The sequence below is a fragment of the Chrysemys picta genome, chromosome 1 (genome assembly GCF_011386835.1).
Source record: "Chrysemys picta bellii isolate R12L10 chromosome 1, ASM1138683v2, whole genome shotgun sequence".
Taxonomy (NCBI): Eukaryota; Metazoa; Chordata; order Testudines; family Emydidae; genus Chrysemys; species Chrysemys picta.
The window spans coordinates 135417007-135434090 of record NC_088791.1 but is presented as its reverse complement, the minus strand read 5'-3'; the positions used below and the strand labels follow the sequence as shown (position 1 = coordinate 135434090).

At 45.5% G+C, this 17084-nt stretch overlaps 1 protein-coding gene across 11 annotated transcripts in view; it reads right to left on the bottom strand.

Annotated features, from left to right (window-relative positions):
• TSPAN11 (tetraspanin 11) overlaps positions 1–17084 on the bottom strand; it is a 189896-nt gene that overhangs the window by 85182 nt on the left and 87630 nt on the right. For all 11 annotated transcript variants that reach the window (XR_006172766.2, XM_065584227.1, XM_005307829.5 and 8 more), the window contains 2 exons: positions 2887–2961; positions 283–387 (listed from right to left, as the gene is read on the bottom strand). Coding sequence is in view for 10 of the 11 variants with exons in the window: in XM_065584227.1 (XP_065440299.1) it covers positions 283–387; positions 2887–2961 (180 nt within the window). In the remaining variant the exon portion in view is untranslated. The remainder of the gene's footprint in view (positions 1–282; positions 388–2886; positions 2962–17084) is intronic.

The window sequence follows — 17084 nt, the reverse complement described above, 5'->3', positions numbered from 1 at the left end:
ACTGTTGCAAAAGCCAATGCAGTCAAATTTACAGAAGTAATCGCTGATTTGGAGTCGCCTCTGTTTTTGCATCTCGACTTTGAGAACAGTAAGGGTAGCTATCTGAAGACTCAGACTTTCAGATAAGCTTCTTTCAGAGGTTTCCCTGAACTTCTTTGGTCTGGAAATTAGGCAAGCTCAGGTCATCGCATGAGATTTCCAGCAACTAGTAATATTAAATGAAACATGAGCTGGGACAAACAGCTAGGCAGCAGCAGTGTGAGCAACAGAAGGTTTCCTTACGTCTTGCTGCAGGCGATCGATGGAATGGGTGATGTGTGTTTTCCCAGGAACAGCATAATTCTCAGTCAGGGTCTGGGTCAGGTGCTGTTTCAGCTCCTCGCTTAGCTGTACACCAATGAGAAAAATCATAATGAATACATTCTAGAAGGAAATGTGCATTTTTGCTTTAGGTTTTAGGACCCTCCAAGGCATGATTCAGCTCTTTCTTATTTCAATGTAAATCAGGAATAAGGTCCCAGTGTCAGTGGACTTACACTGGTGTAAAACTGGCAAGAAGTTGGAATCAGGCCTGATATATTTATATATTAAAATCCTAAATTGGTGAAATCTTCTTTTAAAATGTGCTTAAAGTGATATACGCCCTAAACAAACAGGACATTCAAAGGCCCAGATGGCCCTACATCCTAAATGTCCATAGATAGAAAACAAAACAAGAAAGGTCAGACACCAAACCTTCTGTTCCCTGAACTATTGTTCTGTACCTTATCTTGTGTTTGCTTGTTTCGTCAGGTTGAATAAGCTCTTCAGAAGAGAGATCACATAATAATCTAGATTTGCAAAATGCAGTGTTAAATTACAGTGCTATGTAAAATGATAATAATAGAATAAACAGGAAATGAAAAATATAATTGATATTAAGACCAGATCATTAACTGCAATCTAAATTATTAAAATAAATTAAAGGCATGGGGGATGAGCAACATTATGAGCTGGTAATAACTTCATAGAGTATTAATCTGATTGATGGAACTCTGGGTTCGTACTACAGGCCTTTGATTACTGTTTACTTAAAGTCAGTGTGAGCTGGTTCCTTATCTATGATTAGGCTACTGGGATTTAAAATGCGAATAAAATAAAGTGTTCCAGAAAAGACAATGAGCCTGATTCTGATCTCAGTAATGCTGGTTTAAAATAAGAGGTAACTCCTTTGATGTCGTGAAGTTGCACTGGTGTGAGATCAGAATCAGGCCAGAGATTTCCAAGAGAGAAAAAATACATAGCGCGCATGGAGGGATTCTGCAGGATGGAACAGCAAAAGAACCCAAAAGAATCTTTCAAAGCAGAAAAAGAACAGCTTCACTGTTGTATAACATGTGCAACACTGGCCAAAATATAATATTCCCTTTGTGGTTTATGTGGGAGTATTTCTGGTGAGCGAATGGTGTTTTTTGGAAAGGCATCCACAATTAAAATCAGCAAGTGCAACATTGTATAATTCTACAAAATTAAACCCAATTCCCATTCATACAAATATGCTTTTTTTACTGATCAAATATACCAGCTAGTGGGAGGGAGAACAGCAGATCAGGGCTTGGGAACTGGTCCCACACAATACGGGCCCCAATCTAACGTTGCCTCTGTTCTAAACCAGGGTAAGGCTGTTGGCTTCAGAGATATTTCAGGATAAATGAGATTAGAATCTTTAACTTTCTGAGGGCTTGTCTACACTTATAGCGCTGCAGCACTTAGTGAAGATGCTACCTGTGCCGAACAGGAGAGAGCTTCTCCGGTTGCCATAGCACGGTCTACACTGGGGGTTGGGTCGCTGTGGATTTGCAGAAGTGATGAGACCATGGAAATGCCTCCCATGTTTCACCACTACCAATTCTTGGGGATGTAGGTTTCTCAACTGTCTGCTAGGGGCCATGCAGTTCAGAGAGCTGGAGAAACTACCCCATGGGGAGAGGGACAGAGGAGCTTGAACCCAGCCTTTGATCTAGGTTTGTTTGGTTTCAAATGCAGCTCCCTGGGGCTAGCAATGGAGATGGGGAGCTCAACTGGATTGCTGAAACTGTGCTAAGGGGAATCCCTCTCCAGTTGGTACGGGGCTTCTAGGGGAGGAGAGAGCTTTCCTTCGTGTTGGAAGAGATGAGAGGTTTTCTCTCCAGCAGTAACATTTTGTGTGTGTTGGTGGGGCTCAGACTGTCCTTGTCAGGACACTGGACTGGATGGACCAAAGTTCTGAACCGTCTTATTTTCTAATTTATGCTATGAATGTGTAGGAACAAGAAGTTACAAACTCACCCAGCCTCAAGCACACTCCTTTGCACTGTTACAGTCTGCAGCATTCTCAAGGGGTTCCCCCTTTTGTGCTCAGATGAAGGCTCAAACCCAGCAGAAATGCCCAGAGGAGTCAGGCAGCAGCAACATCTGGAGGGCTGCCACACACCCCTTTGTGCTGAGCTCTGCAACGCCTGTCTGCACAGGGTCACATGGAGGGAAGATGGAATGGCCAATCAAGGTGTACAAGTTGGCTTGCCCCAGAACTTGGGGAAAGGAAGAACCAGGGGTTGTATCTGCTGCTCTTCTCCCATATCCTATGGGAGAGGCAGAGCTAAGCTGGATGGGACTGGGATTTGTGTTCCTCGGCCCAGCAACGTTTTCCTGTGGTTTAGACCCTTATTATGTGGCCTTGCTTTGTGCAACGGTATTTGGCCCTATGGATTTAAGAAAATACTTTGGATAACTTTTACAAAACACCCAATATTTTCAATTAATTTCTATTGAGCTCTTATAAGAAGTGACTTTCTTAACCCAACCTTGCCGACAGATAATTATTGCTGTAACATTAAAAATATAAATAAAACAAACCTTCCAACTTACCCTTTGATAGTAAACATAGGCAAGAACTCCAGCAACCAGCTCAATAAGGAAGATCAAGAGGAGCATGGAGAAATACTGCAAGGGGGAAAACAAAAAAGAACCCCGGTTGTATCTGATTAGAAAAACAGGACAACATGGTTTCCAAAAGGAAGTGAAAACTTGTTCCAACAATGTCAGGAACTCTGACACTCTTATGTTTGAGAGATGGTAATTCCCTGAAGTTCTGAAGTAACTTTTCCATGAAGACGCAAGTAGAGAAAGACGGTTCAAGGGTTAGGGGGGTAGCATAGGACTTGGGAGATTTGGGTTCAATTCTGTACTCAGCCACAGACTTCATGTGTGACCTTGGTCTCCCTGTGCCTCAGCTCCTCAGCTGTAAAATGGGGAGAATAGTGCTTCCCTACCTCCTAGGGGTGCTGAGAGCTGCTCAGATACTATGGTAATGGGGGCCACTCAAGCAGGGCCGGCTCCCGGGTTTGGGCCGCCCCAAGCAGCCAAAAAAAAAAAAAAAAGCCGCGATCGTGATCTGCGGTGGCAATTCGGCGGGAGGTCCTTTGCTCCGAGTGGGAGTGAGGGACCGTCCGCCAAATTGCCGCCGAATAGCTGGACGTGCCGCCCCTCTCCGGAGTGGCCACCCCAAGCACCTGCTTGACAAGCTGGTGCCTGGAGCCGGCCCTGCACTTAAGTAGCTAACACAGATTGGCAGGAACATGCTGAGCAGGAAATGAAGGAGTTAGGAAACAAAGAGAAGATTACCAAAGGAAGAGCAAGTGGGGATGAAAGGAAAAGATGGGAAGGCCGTGCCAATGGGGAGAACAAGGAACAGGAGGATGCTAATGGGTTCCTTTATCAGAGACACTGGCTTTAACAAACATTTGTCTCCCTTGTAAAGAAATCATGGCTGGGTTGGAGCAATTCAGGTGACGAGTGCATCAAGGATAACATCATAGTTTGGACCCTGCTTCAGCAAAGCACAGAAACATATGCTTACATCCATACTTAGCAAAGCAATTATGCACATACCTAATAGCCAATGTGCTTAAGTGCTTTGCTGAATTGGGGCCTTAAACATTAATGGCTTTTCACACTATGCATGGCCCAAAGCAGATTTTATAAGTTCAAAAGCCTATTTTGCAGCCATTTAGAAACAAAACTATAACAAAACAACAAACAACAACAAAAAACAACAACCTATCAAAGCAAATGCACACTGAGAAATCTGCACATGGAAAACTTCAAGTTCAAGGATTTGGCTGGTTTCATGCTCTCTCTCCTGCACTCTATTCATGGGGGGGAGAAGAGGGGAGGTTTTTTTAACAGTGGCAAAACTGCACTTTGTGTCTCACCCTTTCACAAATTAAAAGCAGCGATTTCCAGAAAGATTCATATTGAGGCATCGGCCAACCGTGTGAAATTTCAGCCCCAAAGTTGAAAAAAAAATCACTAAAAATTATGAGCATCTACAAATTGGGATTAGAACGTAAACTGTTTTACAACCTTAATTAATGTAGAATGGTCAACATCTGTGCCCACTGTAAAGAACCCAATTCCGGTCATTTATTGACGTTTAATTTCTCAGTTTATTCCATTGCCTCTTTTTTAACCTGTAAATAATAATCCTGAGAGAGGTATTTTCCCATTACCCAGTATAGAATATAGGAATTAGAGGGTCTCAGAACCTGGGTTCCAGCCTGAGCGGGAACACCTACCCTGCTATTTTTAGTTCTGGAGTGAGAGCCCTGCAAGGCCGAGTCCTGTAAGTATCAATGATGCTACTCATAGGCATAAAATTAGGCATGCCGATAAGTGTGTGCGGGATCAGGACCCAAAGTCTCAGCTTTGAGAATCAAGCTGGGTTCTCTCCTTGCACATCAACTGTAATAGGGATTCTGCAGGCCGAAGTATGTGCTCAGAGACACATGGGCAAACATCATTGTCTTCAGTAAGTTTTCAAAAGTGCAACTAATTGGCCCTGTAACTGGAACCTAAAACAGTTTTGTTGATGATTCTCAAGAAGTAATACAATCCAGCTCCCTCTCTGTGAGCTGTGCTGGGTTTGCAGGGCTAACATAATGACCACCTGCTTGGCTCATCAGCAGGCTCTGAACCTGGGATCTTCAGCATGAGGTTCAATTGCTTGAGCTAAAGGAGAAACTCCTCTAGCTGGCAGCCCTAATAGAGTCTTATCCTCTTATGAGGACCAGCCACTAGGGCAGGGGTACTCAGCAAGTGAATTGCAATCTGGAGTGCCAGATGCTTCTGAACAGACCCCAAAAACTTATTTACTTATTATCATTATTGGGTTTTTAAAATTTTCTCTGGTGTCTGGACCTTTACTATACCTTGACCAAGAAATTTGGACCTTAACAAAAAATAACTGACTTCCTCTGCCCCGGGGGGACAAAAACCACCATTGTACAAGTCAGGGTTACACTGACAAGAGTAAAAAGGAAAAAGAAATAATTTGTCACTACGTTATGGCTCTGAATATACATAGGCAGCAGATTTACAAAGGGTCGTTTTCAAGGTAGAACCAAAGTACAAAGAATTCATTGCTTTTATACCTTTGGATATTTGTTCTTCAAATTTACCTCCTTGTATACAAGTGTATGTGCTGTTCTATTACCAGCCGCAAGGCTAGATATCCACTTTTCAAAGGATGGTTGTTAGGGTCAAATGAACGTTTGTACCTTACTCTCTACCATACTGGGGTCTTCCCCGCCACCCCTGGGGTATGCATTCTAGCCATGACTCTAATATGGCATCCTTAGGAGTATTATTATTCGTTTTAGGTTGTTGCTAACAAGGTGACCTCCTGTGTTTTTCTTGCATATCTCCCATTCAAGTATTGACCAAACACAACTCTGCTTAACATACAAGGAGGGAAAAAGAGCTCAACCAGAAACGTGACCACTGCAGACTAAGGCAAACCTGCCTGTATGACTGCCATCAGTGGCAGACTTGGAAACAGGGGGAACTTGTGTAAATTGACTTCAGTGGAGTTATGCTGAGTCATACCATCAAAGCATCTGGCCCTCCAACTGCAATTAAAGAGACCTAGGCCCTGATTTTCCCTCTTACTCTGGTGTAACTCCATTGACTACAGTGGAGATCATTCTGATTTACTCTAGTGTAAAATGGAGAATGGGGACTTTGTTTTCAAAACATCACCCAGTTCATTCCTATTGTCACCTTCTTCACTTGCAGAGGACTGAGATGAGCAAAATTGGATACACTTTGCTCTTAATGACACTATGTGAAAGGAACCCCCTGCAGTTTTTTTCACAGCTATTGAAAGAACTCTCAGAGCCATATCAATATCAGCATTTTACCAGCATTCTTTTTCTTAGTACATAGAATCCCAGTCAAAGAAAACCCTCAGCTTGATTCTCCTCACCTGTACACTGGTGTAAACCAGGAGTAACTCTGTTGAAGTCAATAGAGCAATATCAGTGTAAACTCAGAATCAGGCAATCTAAATGCTCACCCATTATTAACGGAATGCTACAGTACACAAAGCACCATTGAAACTGTCTTATAGAATAGTATCTATAGGAGGTCCATACCCATGGTATGACATTATGCATATTCAAAATTCTGGTTAAATGTAAATACTGTATATACACTTAAATTAATTATATTAGTGCTTTCTAGAACATAAAAGGACCAGTACTACATTATAAACCCATGGAGAGAAAATTTTCATTTTACAGTAAATAATACTCCTGTATGTTTATAGAGCACCTGTCAACCCAGAGAAATCCCAGAGTGCTTTACCAGCTACCTACCACTGAAACATACATGCTTCTGGGGAGAAACACAGCAGCTGTTTTAACAGAACAAAGCACAGAACGTACACAGAGTCCGAGGGATACCAAGTGAAGTGTACCATATCCAGTTAAAACTGCGGGGACAACCTAAGAAGGCAGAATGTAATTAACAGAACTGAAACAAATCTAAGGTGAGAAGGGTTAACAAATAACCCTACTTACATTAAGGATCCCATTCAGGACCTTGGTTTTATGACTCATTAAGCTCTCTGGAGCAGGGACCATCTCAGCGTTATATGTCTGCATAGAACCTAGCACAATGGGGCCCTGGCCTCTAGGTGGTACCATAATTAAAATTAAATAAATAATAAATAAATATGTTGGCTAGAGAAATGCCAAGGAAACCTGGAACCTTTCAACTGCTTTCTTTTGGAATTGGGCAGCAACAAGAAGGCTAGGGATTCTGTAAGTTTTGGGGTGTCACTCCTGACCGCATCTGTGGAGGTAAGGATGAAAGTGCAGAATCCAACCCCCTAACCCTATGGAAGTATAAGAAGGAAACTCCTCAAGTTAAAACTCATGGAGTTCCTTCTCCCCTTTGTGGATTATTCCAGCACACAATGGACCCCTATAGTAACAAAAGTTAAAATAGTGGAACTAAATATAACCATTGCATTAAAGAGCTGTTCCTCTTTAGAAAGCAAATGGAAAAAGGGCTGGGATGCTTCATTTTAATAGAGCTATTTTACCCTTAAGAATACAAAGCAGCTTGCCAAAATCTGGGAAAATGTTAAAAAATTATTCCTTTCCATTAATCTTTTTTTTTTTTTTTTTTTTTTTTTTTTTTGAGTTCTGGAGGTGGATCATTATGCTGGTAATTTTACAGTTGATGCATTTGTTACACGGGATTCTAAGAACAGTGATTAGAATGCTTGCCTCATTAACTTGTCACTTCTCCTGCTAATCTCCTCCACACCTGCATGTCTTACATATTGAAAAATAGTAATGTTCCAAGAGTATTGTGAGAAATTAACATCCAATAAAATCTAGGTCAAACGAGAGAATTCAACTTTCAGGCAGGATTTTTTTGAAAATCACAAGCTTACCAAAACCCATCTCGTTTCTGTGGCTCAGTCCGAAATTCATTTCTGATACCACCTGGGACACCAAATACTTATTACATTTTTTTTGAAGGGGAACGTTAACAAAAGGATGGCTTCATTTTGTCAGCACCAATTCATGTGTCACTGAAACAGCATTACAAATACAACTCCAGGGTTCTCCTAAAAGAATATAATTGCTATGGTTGCTATTGAAGAGAAAAATTATACCTTCTTTTAATGGCAGTCTAAATTAGTACATGCCATCACCTCACAGGGATTTTTTTAAAAATCAAGTCTTCTATTAATACTTAGTCAAGTCATCAGAAATCTTTCTAGAAATGTAAAGAGTAAAAGAAATATCAGACAAAAGTGTCTTTTAAACGCCTCTTTCTTTCCTAGTAAATAAATGTGCTGAGGAAGCTAGTGGCACGCTCAGAATAAATACACTTGCCTCATGAGAAATGCGGTTTGTTTGGTGGTGAAAATAAAGCCAGGCTATTTTTTTCCCAGCAACTCTTGAAGGTTCTTTCCCCCATCAACATAGAGTTCTGATTCATTAGTTAAATGAGGATGACAATTATGGCTCAAACCCCAAGCTCAGCATCCAGTCTGATTAGTTTGGCTAGCCTCTGAGTAGATATGCAGGGAGGTGGGGAGAGAAAATTCTGCTACAGAGCTCCTCACTAGACCTACTTCACCACTACGGAGGCCTAACTGGAGACCTACTGAAGCCCACTCCTGCCTGAGAGTGGAGAAAAGGTGATGGTTGTGGGAAAGGATCATTACATCAGCCTTGCACCTGACTCATGCCCATGCATGCTGGCACAAAGGGGCCTCACGCAGAGTGTGGTAGTGAATAGCACAGGTTCCATTGCAGAAGGACCCTCTGTCTATGGAGGAAGTGACTGGAATGCATCCAACTGATAAAGTATAAGAAAAGCCAGTTTTGAACTAAGGCCTGATCTGCACGTAGCCTTGTATCAACCTAGTTGCACATATACCTACACTTAAACGTGTCTCCCACCGACATAAATGACCTGTTACAGAGACACAGTAACACCACTTCCCCAAGTGGTGTTGAGATTGATGCAGCATGAGTGTAGACACTACGTTACCGATGTTGACCTTTACAGTCCTCCAGCATCTGTCCCACAATGCCTGACACGGACCGTTCTGGTCACAATTGTGAAATCTACTGCCCAGGGGTCACGGAGAGCAGAAAGCCTCCCTCTCCTTTAAAGCCCTGAGAATTTTGGAAATGCCTTTTTCTGATTGTACATCTTGGCAAGCGCATCTAGCAGTTCTCCACTGTTGCGTACAACTGCTCATGCTCACTACATGCTCCAGACTAGCTCTGGCTTGTGACAGGAGATGTTGAATCTCCTGGGCCTGTGGGGAGAAGAGGCTGTGCAGGCACAGTTACTGACCAGCCATAGAAATGTGGACAACTACAAGCAGATTGCATAGGGGAGTCAGGAGAAGGGGTATGACAGGGACCAACAGCAGTGCAGCATGAAAGCAAAGGAACTGCATTAGGCCTCCCTGGCCTTCCGATATGCCTAACAGTCAATCCAGAGCCAAGCCACGGATCTGCCATTTTTACAAAGAGTTGTGCTGTGAGCCAGGATCCGTTTGAGACTCCATCGCAGTCCAGTAAGTCCCAGCAGTTGAGCACGGGCGAGCTCAGTGCAAACGAAGGATCCTTGGGTAAGTGTGTAAATTTATTTCCCATTACAGTGATGGCACCACCAACTTAACAGGACACAGCTACCAACTTTGCATGAATTTACTCGTACTACAGGAGGCAGTGGTACAACAAAGAGAGGTAGTGTTGTTGTTTGTATTTCATTTCTCTGTAGAGTCAGCCAAGGGGGCGCCATGCAGAGCAGTTTGTTTATGTACACTGGGATGTCTCTTAAATCCTCCTGAGAGATCTTGATGACACTTTCATGGAGGCACTGTGCAATCCTCTCCCAAAAGCTTCTAGGGATGGCAACCTAATTTCTTTCTCTGAAGGAGGACACTTTCCCACAGCAGTCAGCGATAACTTCAGCAGGCACCATTGCAGTACAGAGGCTAGCAGCATACGGGCCTGGGCTGCTTCAGGACGCCAGCTGCAGCTGTATTCTCTCTGCCTTTGTTACCCTCACAAATGAGGTATCAGCTAAAATAACCAACACCTGTGGAAAATGGTGCCAGTGTTCAGAGCCATTGCCTAAAATACTCATAGCTTCATGCAACTGAGCAAGTCCCTCTTCATTTCCCTCATCCCTGGTGGGCCAGGCTCAGCATGGCTGGTGTTGTGAGTGGCACAACGCACAAAACTCCAAAGCAGAAGTGTCAATAAGCATGGCTTGTGCAAAACTTTAGCGTAGCAAGGGAGGGAGTTCTGAACCTTAACATTTGATTCCTGTTGCGACTATACGGACAATGGTACCTCTGTGTGTTTTATCTGCAGCTGCAGCAGTCTTGAGGGCTCCCCCTACACACCGATGGAATGCCAGAGCCAGATAAGGAGAAGAAAGAAGAGGACTTGGGAATGACATGTTCAGTGAGATCCCGCAAGCCACTGCTGCATCAGACTGTGAGCAGAGGGCCTGGAGGGTGAACACTGAACACAGCCTGGAGAAGGAAAGAGCAGACTGGAGCAAGGCCCAGGACTCCCAGCAGGGAAAGGAGAGGGAGATGCACAAGGACATAATGGGGCTTCTCTGGCAGCAAACACAGATGCTCCAGACTCTTGTGGACCTACAGGTTCAACAATCATGGGCTCGTCTCTCTTTGCAGTCCATGGAGAGCTCCATTGCAGCACCTCCCTACGCCCTCCTCAACATTCCATGTCACACCAGGGATCACAGACCTACCACTACCACTTCCCACCGGGGGACATTTAGGACAACTACAGCTTCACATACATGACATGCGAAAACTACAGTTGTTGTATGTGTATGTAACTAAACTGGACATGAGTGTTCTTTCCCCTTGTTAAATTCTGTCCCATTAATATATTAAGTTTTTAATGTATTTGCTTTTAAATTGCACAGATTTTTTTGCATTTATTTTATTACTGAATAAAATTCTATTATTTGGAACGTAATTCACCTTCATTAGTTCACATGTGCTGTAGAGTGTCCAGCAGTTCTGGAAGCGCCTGTTTACTTGTTACTGTACAGTGTGACACAACTCACAGGATCAGTGACAAACAGTTTAATAATCACAAATGTACAAGCGCTGCACAATTCCTAACAGGCCCCAAAACAGCAGGGCCAGGCAGAGCACGGTACACTACAACGCATTACCATGGCTCATGGTAAAAATGCTCTTTCAAAGCCTCCCTGGGCAGCATAGCTCTACGTTGAACTTTTCTCATAGCCCTTGTGGCTGTTTGCTGAGTTTGAACAGTCAGGCACTCCCCCTCCACCCTAGCAGCAGCTTTTCCCCTTTGGTTCACAAATAGTATGCAGGACATAACAGGCAGCTATAACCACTGGGGTATTTCTTTCCACTGAGATCTGATTCTGTGAGTAAGCAATGCCATCATCCTTTCAATCTACCAAACACATTCAATTGTCATTCTGCACCTGCTGAGACAGTAGTTGAATCCTTCCATGGCACTGCCCAGCTGGCTGGCATACAGCTTCATGAGGCAGAGGAGCAAGAAATAGGCTGGGTTCCCCATGATTACTACTGGCTTTTATGCACTGCCACTGGTAAACTACCATTTGGGAAAGAAAGGCCCTGTTTATAGCTTTCTGAACGGTCCTGTGTTCTAAAAGAGGTAAGCATCATTCATGTTCCCTCGTCAGCCCACACTGATGTCAGTGGAGTGTTACCAGTCACCCAACATGCTTGCATAATGATAGAAAAGAAGCCCTTTCTGTAGATGTACTCTGTGGCAAAATGGTCTGGTGTCGAAATAGGGATGTGTGCTGTCTATTGCTCCACCACAGTTCAGGAACCCCACTGCTGAAAATCCATCCACTATGCCCTGCACATTGTGCAGAGTCAGTCTTGCTTAGCAGGAGATGATTAATGGCCCTGCACACTTGCATGACAACAGCCCCCACAGTGGATTTTCCAATTCCAAAATGATTTACCACTGACTCAGCAATCCAGTACTGCAAGTTTCCACAGTGTAATCGCCACTCTCTTCTCTCACTTTGGTGTCCCTTGCGCTGGAGCGAGCTCGGCACACAGATCCAGGAATGTAACCTTGTGCATCTGAAAGTTCTGCAGCCACCGCTTGTCATCCCAAACCTGCATTATGATGTGAACCCACCAGTCAATGCTCATTTCTTGGGCCCATAAGCAGCACTGAATGATTTGCAGCTGCTTTGTGAATGCCACCTGCAACCTTGAGCTGGTTTGCGCAATGTCCCACGGTGATTTGTCCTCTGGGAAATCATCATGTTCCACACTGATTCGGTTCTTCTTATGGCAATGCAGATACCAGAGCATTCTGCATCCTGTGCTTGCAAAGCTCGAGACAATAGTGCAGGCCCCATGCTTCTGTCAGAGATGGCAGACAGTGATGAGGGCCATGCAGGTTAGTGAGATTTTTCTTTTAAAAAGTGCAAAAATTATGGGCTGCAGATGACATCATGGGATGGAGACAGCTGCACACTGGGAAGTTGACCCCTTGCTCCCAGTCCCCCATTTGCGACTCATTACTGCCCCATCATGCATTGGCAAAACTTCCCAAAAGACAGTGCACTGGATGGTGGTGGGTGGCCCACTGCGCTGTGCATCAACACAAGCACTCCTGAGGAGTACATGCCATGGTGACACAAGGAGCCATGTGTGCAGATGCACAAGTGACATATTAACTGCATGGCCAATTTATGCGGGCCAAAGTTTGTAGTGCAGCCCTGGCCTCAGACTACTCAAACATGTGTAAGAGATAAGAACAGCAGGCCAAATCCTGTTCAGTTTACTCCAACTGAAGCTAAGGCTCCTCACATGAGTAACGTGAGAAGCAATGTAGAAGAGGATTGTGGCGTACAATTAAAGCCTGGGTTAAAAAACAGTCCAAGGCACGGATCCTGCAAGCACCTCCGCAAAGGCCGACCACACTGGGATCAGGATTCTGTCTCTAGGGTTGCCACCGATCCCAGTTTTCCCAGGATCAGCCTTTTTTTTTTTTAAAAAGGTATCTGTCCTGGGAAATCTGTAAGTCTTCCTGGGACACAAAGTCCCATTTTTGTTGGTCTTGCCCCCTCTTGTTCCCCCAACCCCTAGTGACTGCAATGTGTGCATGAGGAAGGGTGGGGCAGTCAGCACCTGCGCAGACGGATCTCTAGTTCTTGAGTGTCAGAGAGCCGAGAGGATGGGGTGGTTTAGGAGCAGTGAGTGGGACAGAGGGAGCTTGACACCAGCAGCTCCCAGTCACCACCACACAGATACCAGCTGTGGGTGTCACTGCCAGGTGGGAGTGAGATAGATCCAGCTGCCACCAGGTCTTGGTTGGAGAAGTTGGTGACTGGGGCAGCCCCATGAGCAGGAACCCACAGGGGCTGCTGCCCTCTCCCGAGAGTGGGATGGGTGGATATCTCAATATTCGTACCTCAGAGGTGGCAACCCTCCGTGGAATGGGCGATGAGGAGGCTCAGGTGGGAGCAGAGAGAGGAGGCGGTGGTGAAGGGGAGCACCATTTGGCAGCACTTTGCAGTGGTGACAGGGCAGTCGGATATGGCTGCCTGCCAACACTGTGATGCTGGCTCCCATATGGCCAGGGGGAGGAAAAGTGAGACCAGTGCCCTTGGGACCCACTTAAGGAAGCAGCACCCAGAGGTGCTGGGGGGAGCAACAACGATCCCCTCCTGGGGCCACCAGGTCCACCATACCAGCTGCCACTGCCCACTAGAACATCAGGCTAGCTCCCCAAGCCCCACTCCCTTATGTGCCCAGGTGCAGCACACACCACCATGCCCAGGTCAGGTCCCAGGGCATGGCTGCGCTTGCTGTCCTCAGTGGGGAAAAAGGCAGAGCTCGTTCCAGTGACAGGCCAGGAATGCCCCTACTGAGCAATGGAGGGAAGCTTTCCTGAAGGGGCAGGCCAAGACTACAGCCCAACTTTTCAGCCAGGCTGTAACCTCAAGCACTGAGCTGCCCGCAGTCCCACCCATGGAAGGAGGAGAACTGAAGAGCTGGGTCACTTTTTGATTTCCTTTAAAAAACACACGATGCCTCCCAACTCCTCCCCCCAAAATATGTTTGTTTTGTTTGTTGAATGTTATTTGTTTGTTAATTAATTAAGTTAGTTCTGATTCTCTGTTCCTACCCTGGGGACTACACCTTCGCATGATGGGAAGGCTTGTGTCTCCCAATGACCCTGGGAACTGTTGTTGTTGGAATTTTGTCTCCTGGTAGGGCCTCCCACGCTGGACATGTCAATGGGTAGTGACCAGATGAAAAGCCGTCCGCTGGTCCTCCAAGTTGAGGGTTGAGCACTAGTCCAACAGCCTATCCTTGTAAAAACATTAAGTTATAGAACATAACAAGGATTCAGATTCAGATGTTTTTCTGTTATTTGGTTGCTGCTCCACATTATTTGTGTTTGTGTGGAGGGGAGGGAATTCATCTCTCTTCCTCACACAATTCCTCCCAAATTACCTCCTCCCCAGTCCTAGCAAATTAAACACATCACAGACAGCAGCAATATAAGTTATGTCAACATGCACACATTGAGTAAGCCAAATGTGATGCAAAATCACTTGCTATTCCACATGATTTGGAATAAAAGTTAAAGAGGCGAGGTGCGGTTCTTCAGACAACTCCTCCCAACTCTCTCCCCCAACATCAGCTTAAGCAGAGTACCAATATTTGTTCTGTGACTACAGTGCCACACACAGAAAAGTAAAAAAAAAACTAAGATTATCATCAGGGGCTGTCAGCAAGGGCAATTACTTGCTGCCCTTTCTGCCTTATTTGGAAGAATGTAACTTAAAGGGCAGGAGAGAAGGTGTATTCCCTCCAAAGTTACCTCTGCCCCCCAAAGCACACCAACAATAAATGTTCTGTCAACAGTCAGCACCACCCATAATAGTAAACAAAGCCATTGAAGAGTAAAACCACTTGCTCTTTATGCAGTATTTGGAATTTAACACAGCTAAACCTGTGGGTGGGTGGGTGTGTGTGAATGAGTGAGAGAGAGATAAAGGTGTGTTTCCTCACACGACTTCCAAATCCTTCCCCATGCCCAAGGGAACCTAATACATGAACAATGTCCTCCTCCTTCCCCTTTCCAGCCATGTCCTCGGGGTCTTCCACTAGGCTGCAAGCTGGTGTCCTGTGTTACACTAAGGTTGTGTTCTGGGGGAAGACAGTGTCTATTTGTTTGGACGAATGAAAGCCTCTCCACATTCCCTGTGGAGAGAGATGTGTGCCTGTTGGAGACAAAAGCATCCGTTGTACTAAAGAGGTGCTCCAAATAGATGGTTGATGATGGGCAGGAGAGATAGGGGACAACCACCTGATACAATGTTGGCCACACATCCTTCCTCAGCTGCCAATAACAAAGAGGATCTGAGTTAGTGGGTACCAGCATCACACCTTGAAAATATCCCTCCACCTTCCTCTCAGCAGCAGAGCATTCCTCCTCCTCCTCAGGGCTGGACCAGGCAATGTGGACCCCTCCAACGTTCTCCAGTCTGTGCCAAAGGGAGGATGATTTTTTTTCTCTCTGCTTCAGCAACACCCATGGTGGTATTCTCCTCCTGCTGCATCATCTGCTATGGTGTTAGGTCTTGGTGATGAAGGTATCTTCAATGACCACAGGCAACAGCTTCAAGCCACCATGTCTGTCAGTCTCTTTTTCACCTGGATTGTTCTTGCCTCGCAGTACCCTGCCTCGCTTTTCCCAGGAAGGAAACCATGGTGCTTTTGAATAAGGGGTCTAGTTATGTTGCCACCCAGTACTGCTCCGGCTCCTTGATGTCTTGGAGATGGCAATTTTCCAGACACCATGATTCCCACCAGGGATTCCCCATTGAAGTCATTGTTTCTGGAAGTGGGTCTGTATGCGTCTCAGTTCTCTCTCCAGCAGGCACAGCAAGAGAATTACTTGGCTGACCCCGGCATCATCCTCATTGACTGGCTGTGTGACCTCACAGTCCTGTAGGAGATTAACTTCTTCATAACCAGCCGATGGGTGGGTACAATTTGGAGGCTGGTCTGGAGCCATGGAGATAGAAAGCTGCTACGGAGTCTCTGCACATACAGACACGCCAGCATGTGAAAGGTGAAGTTCACCTGGTCACCACTGCCTGCATCATCTGGTGGCGTGGCAGTTTGTATGAGTCCTACAGTTGTCTAAGAGTGCAGCACATTGCACAGGACCAGCTGAAGATGCTGCAGAGTTTCCTGGCCATTGTCAGTAGTGTCTTCACTGGGGCATCATGATCTAGAAATTCCTTCACAGACAGACTGAGGCAGTGAACCAGGCAAGGGACATGCTGGAAACCGCTATCTTGCATTACGTTGTGATGTTTGCTCCAACATCCATTGGCACAAACCCAGCAGAGATGGCATGGAGCCCCAGCCACTCCTCCGTGAGAGCACACACTTTGTCCAAGATGTCACTAGGGTGTGCTCTTTTTCACTCCCACACATGGAGAGTGGTGTGATGTTGAATGAAGGTGTACCTGTTGCCAGTGCTGTTGCTAACCCAGTGGGCTGTAACAGAGACCACATGTCCGTGGTCAGGTACACATTCCTGCCTTCATACTACTCAGCCCACGCTGTACTACACTTCTCACAGCACCACACAGATCTGGCACTGCCTTTTTAGCAAAATAGGAGAAGCTGCCTAGGAATCTGCCACCTGGCGCAGCTGCAGCCACAAAGCATCTGAAGCCCTCACCTTCCACCAGGGAGAAAGGAAGAGTGTCCCCGGCCAGCATCCTCATGCGTTCTGTGGCCAGTTTCATGGCCATAAGGGGCTTGCAATGATATTTTTGCCTGCTTCTGAAAAGACTCCACTGTGGTCCGTGGAGTGAAGCTGCCTGATTTAGCAGATGAGATCATAGAAAGTGTTGGTGGTGTCAGCCCCTCTGACCCAATAGATTCAGGGCTTGTTTGCTTTCCTCCTGAGCTAACCTTTTGTGGCATGTTTGCGTTCCATACATTTTAGCAGGCCCAGTGTCACCAGTCTTTTGGTGTCATGGACCAGACTGACCCTGTCTGTACAGGTGGCAAATGGCAGAGGTACTGTCCCCAGCATCAGGCTGGGAGTGGTTCCAAACCCAGAAGCTTGACTGTTTGCCTTTGGCAGGAAGGGATTGGGGGCTTATAGCTGGTGATGGTTGCTGCTGAGTTAAATGCAGTG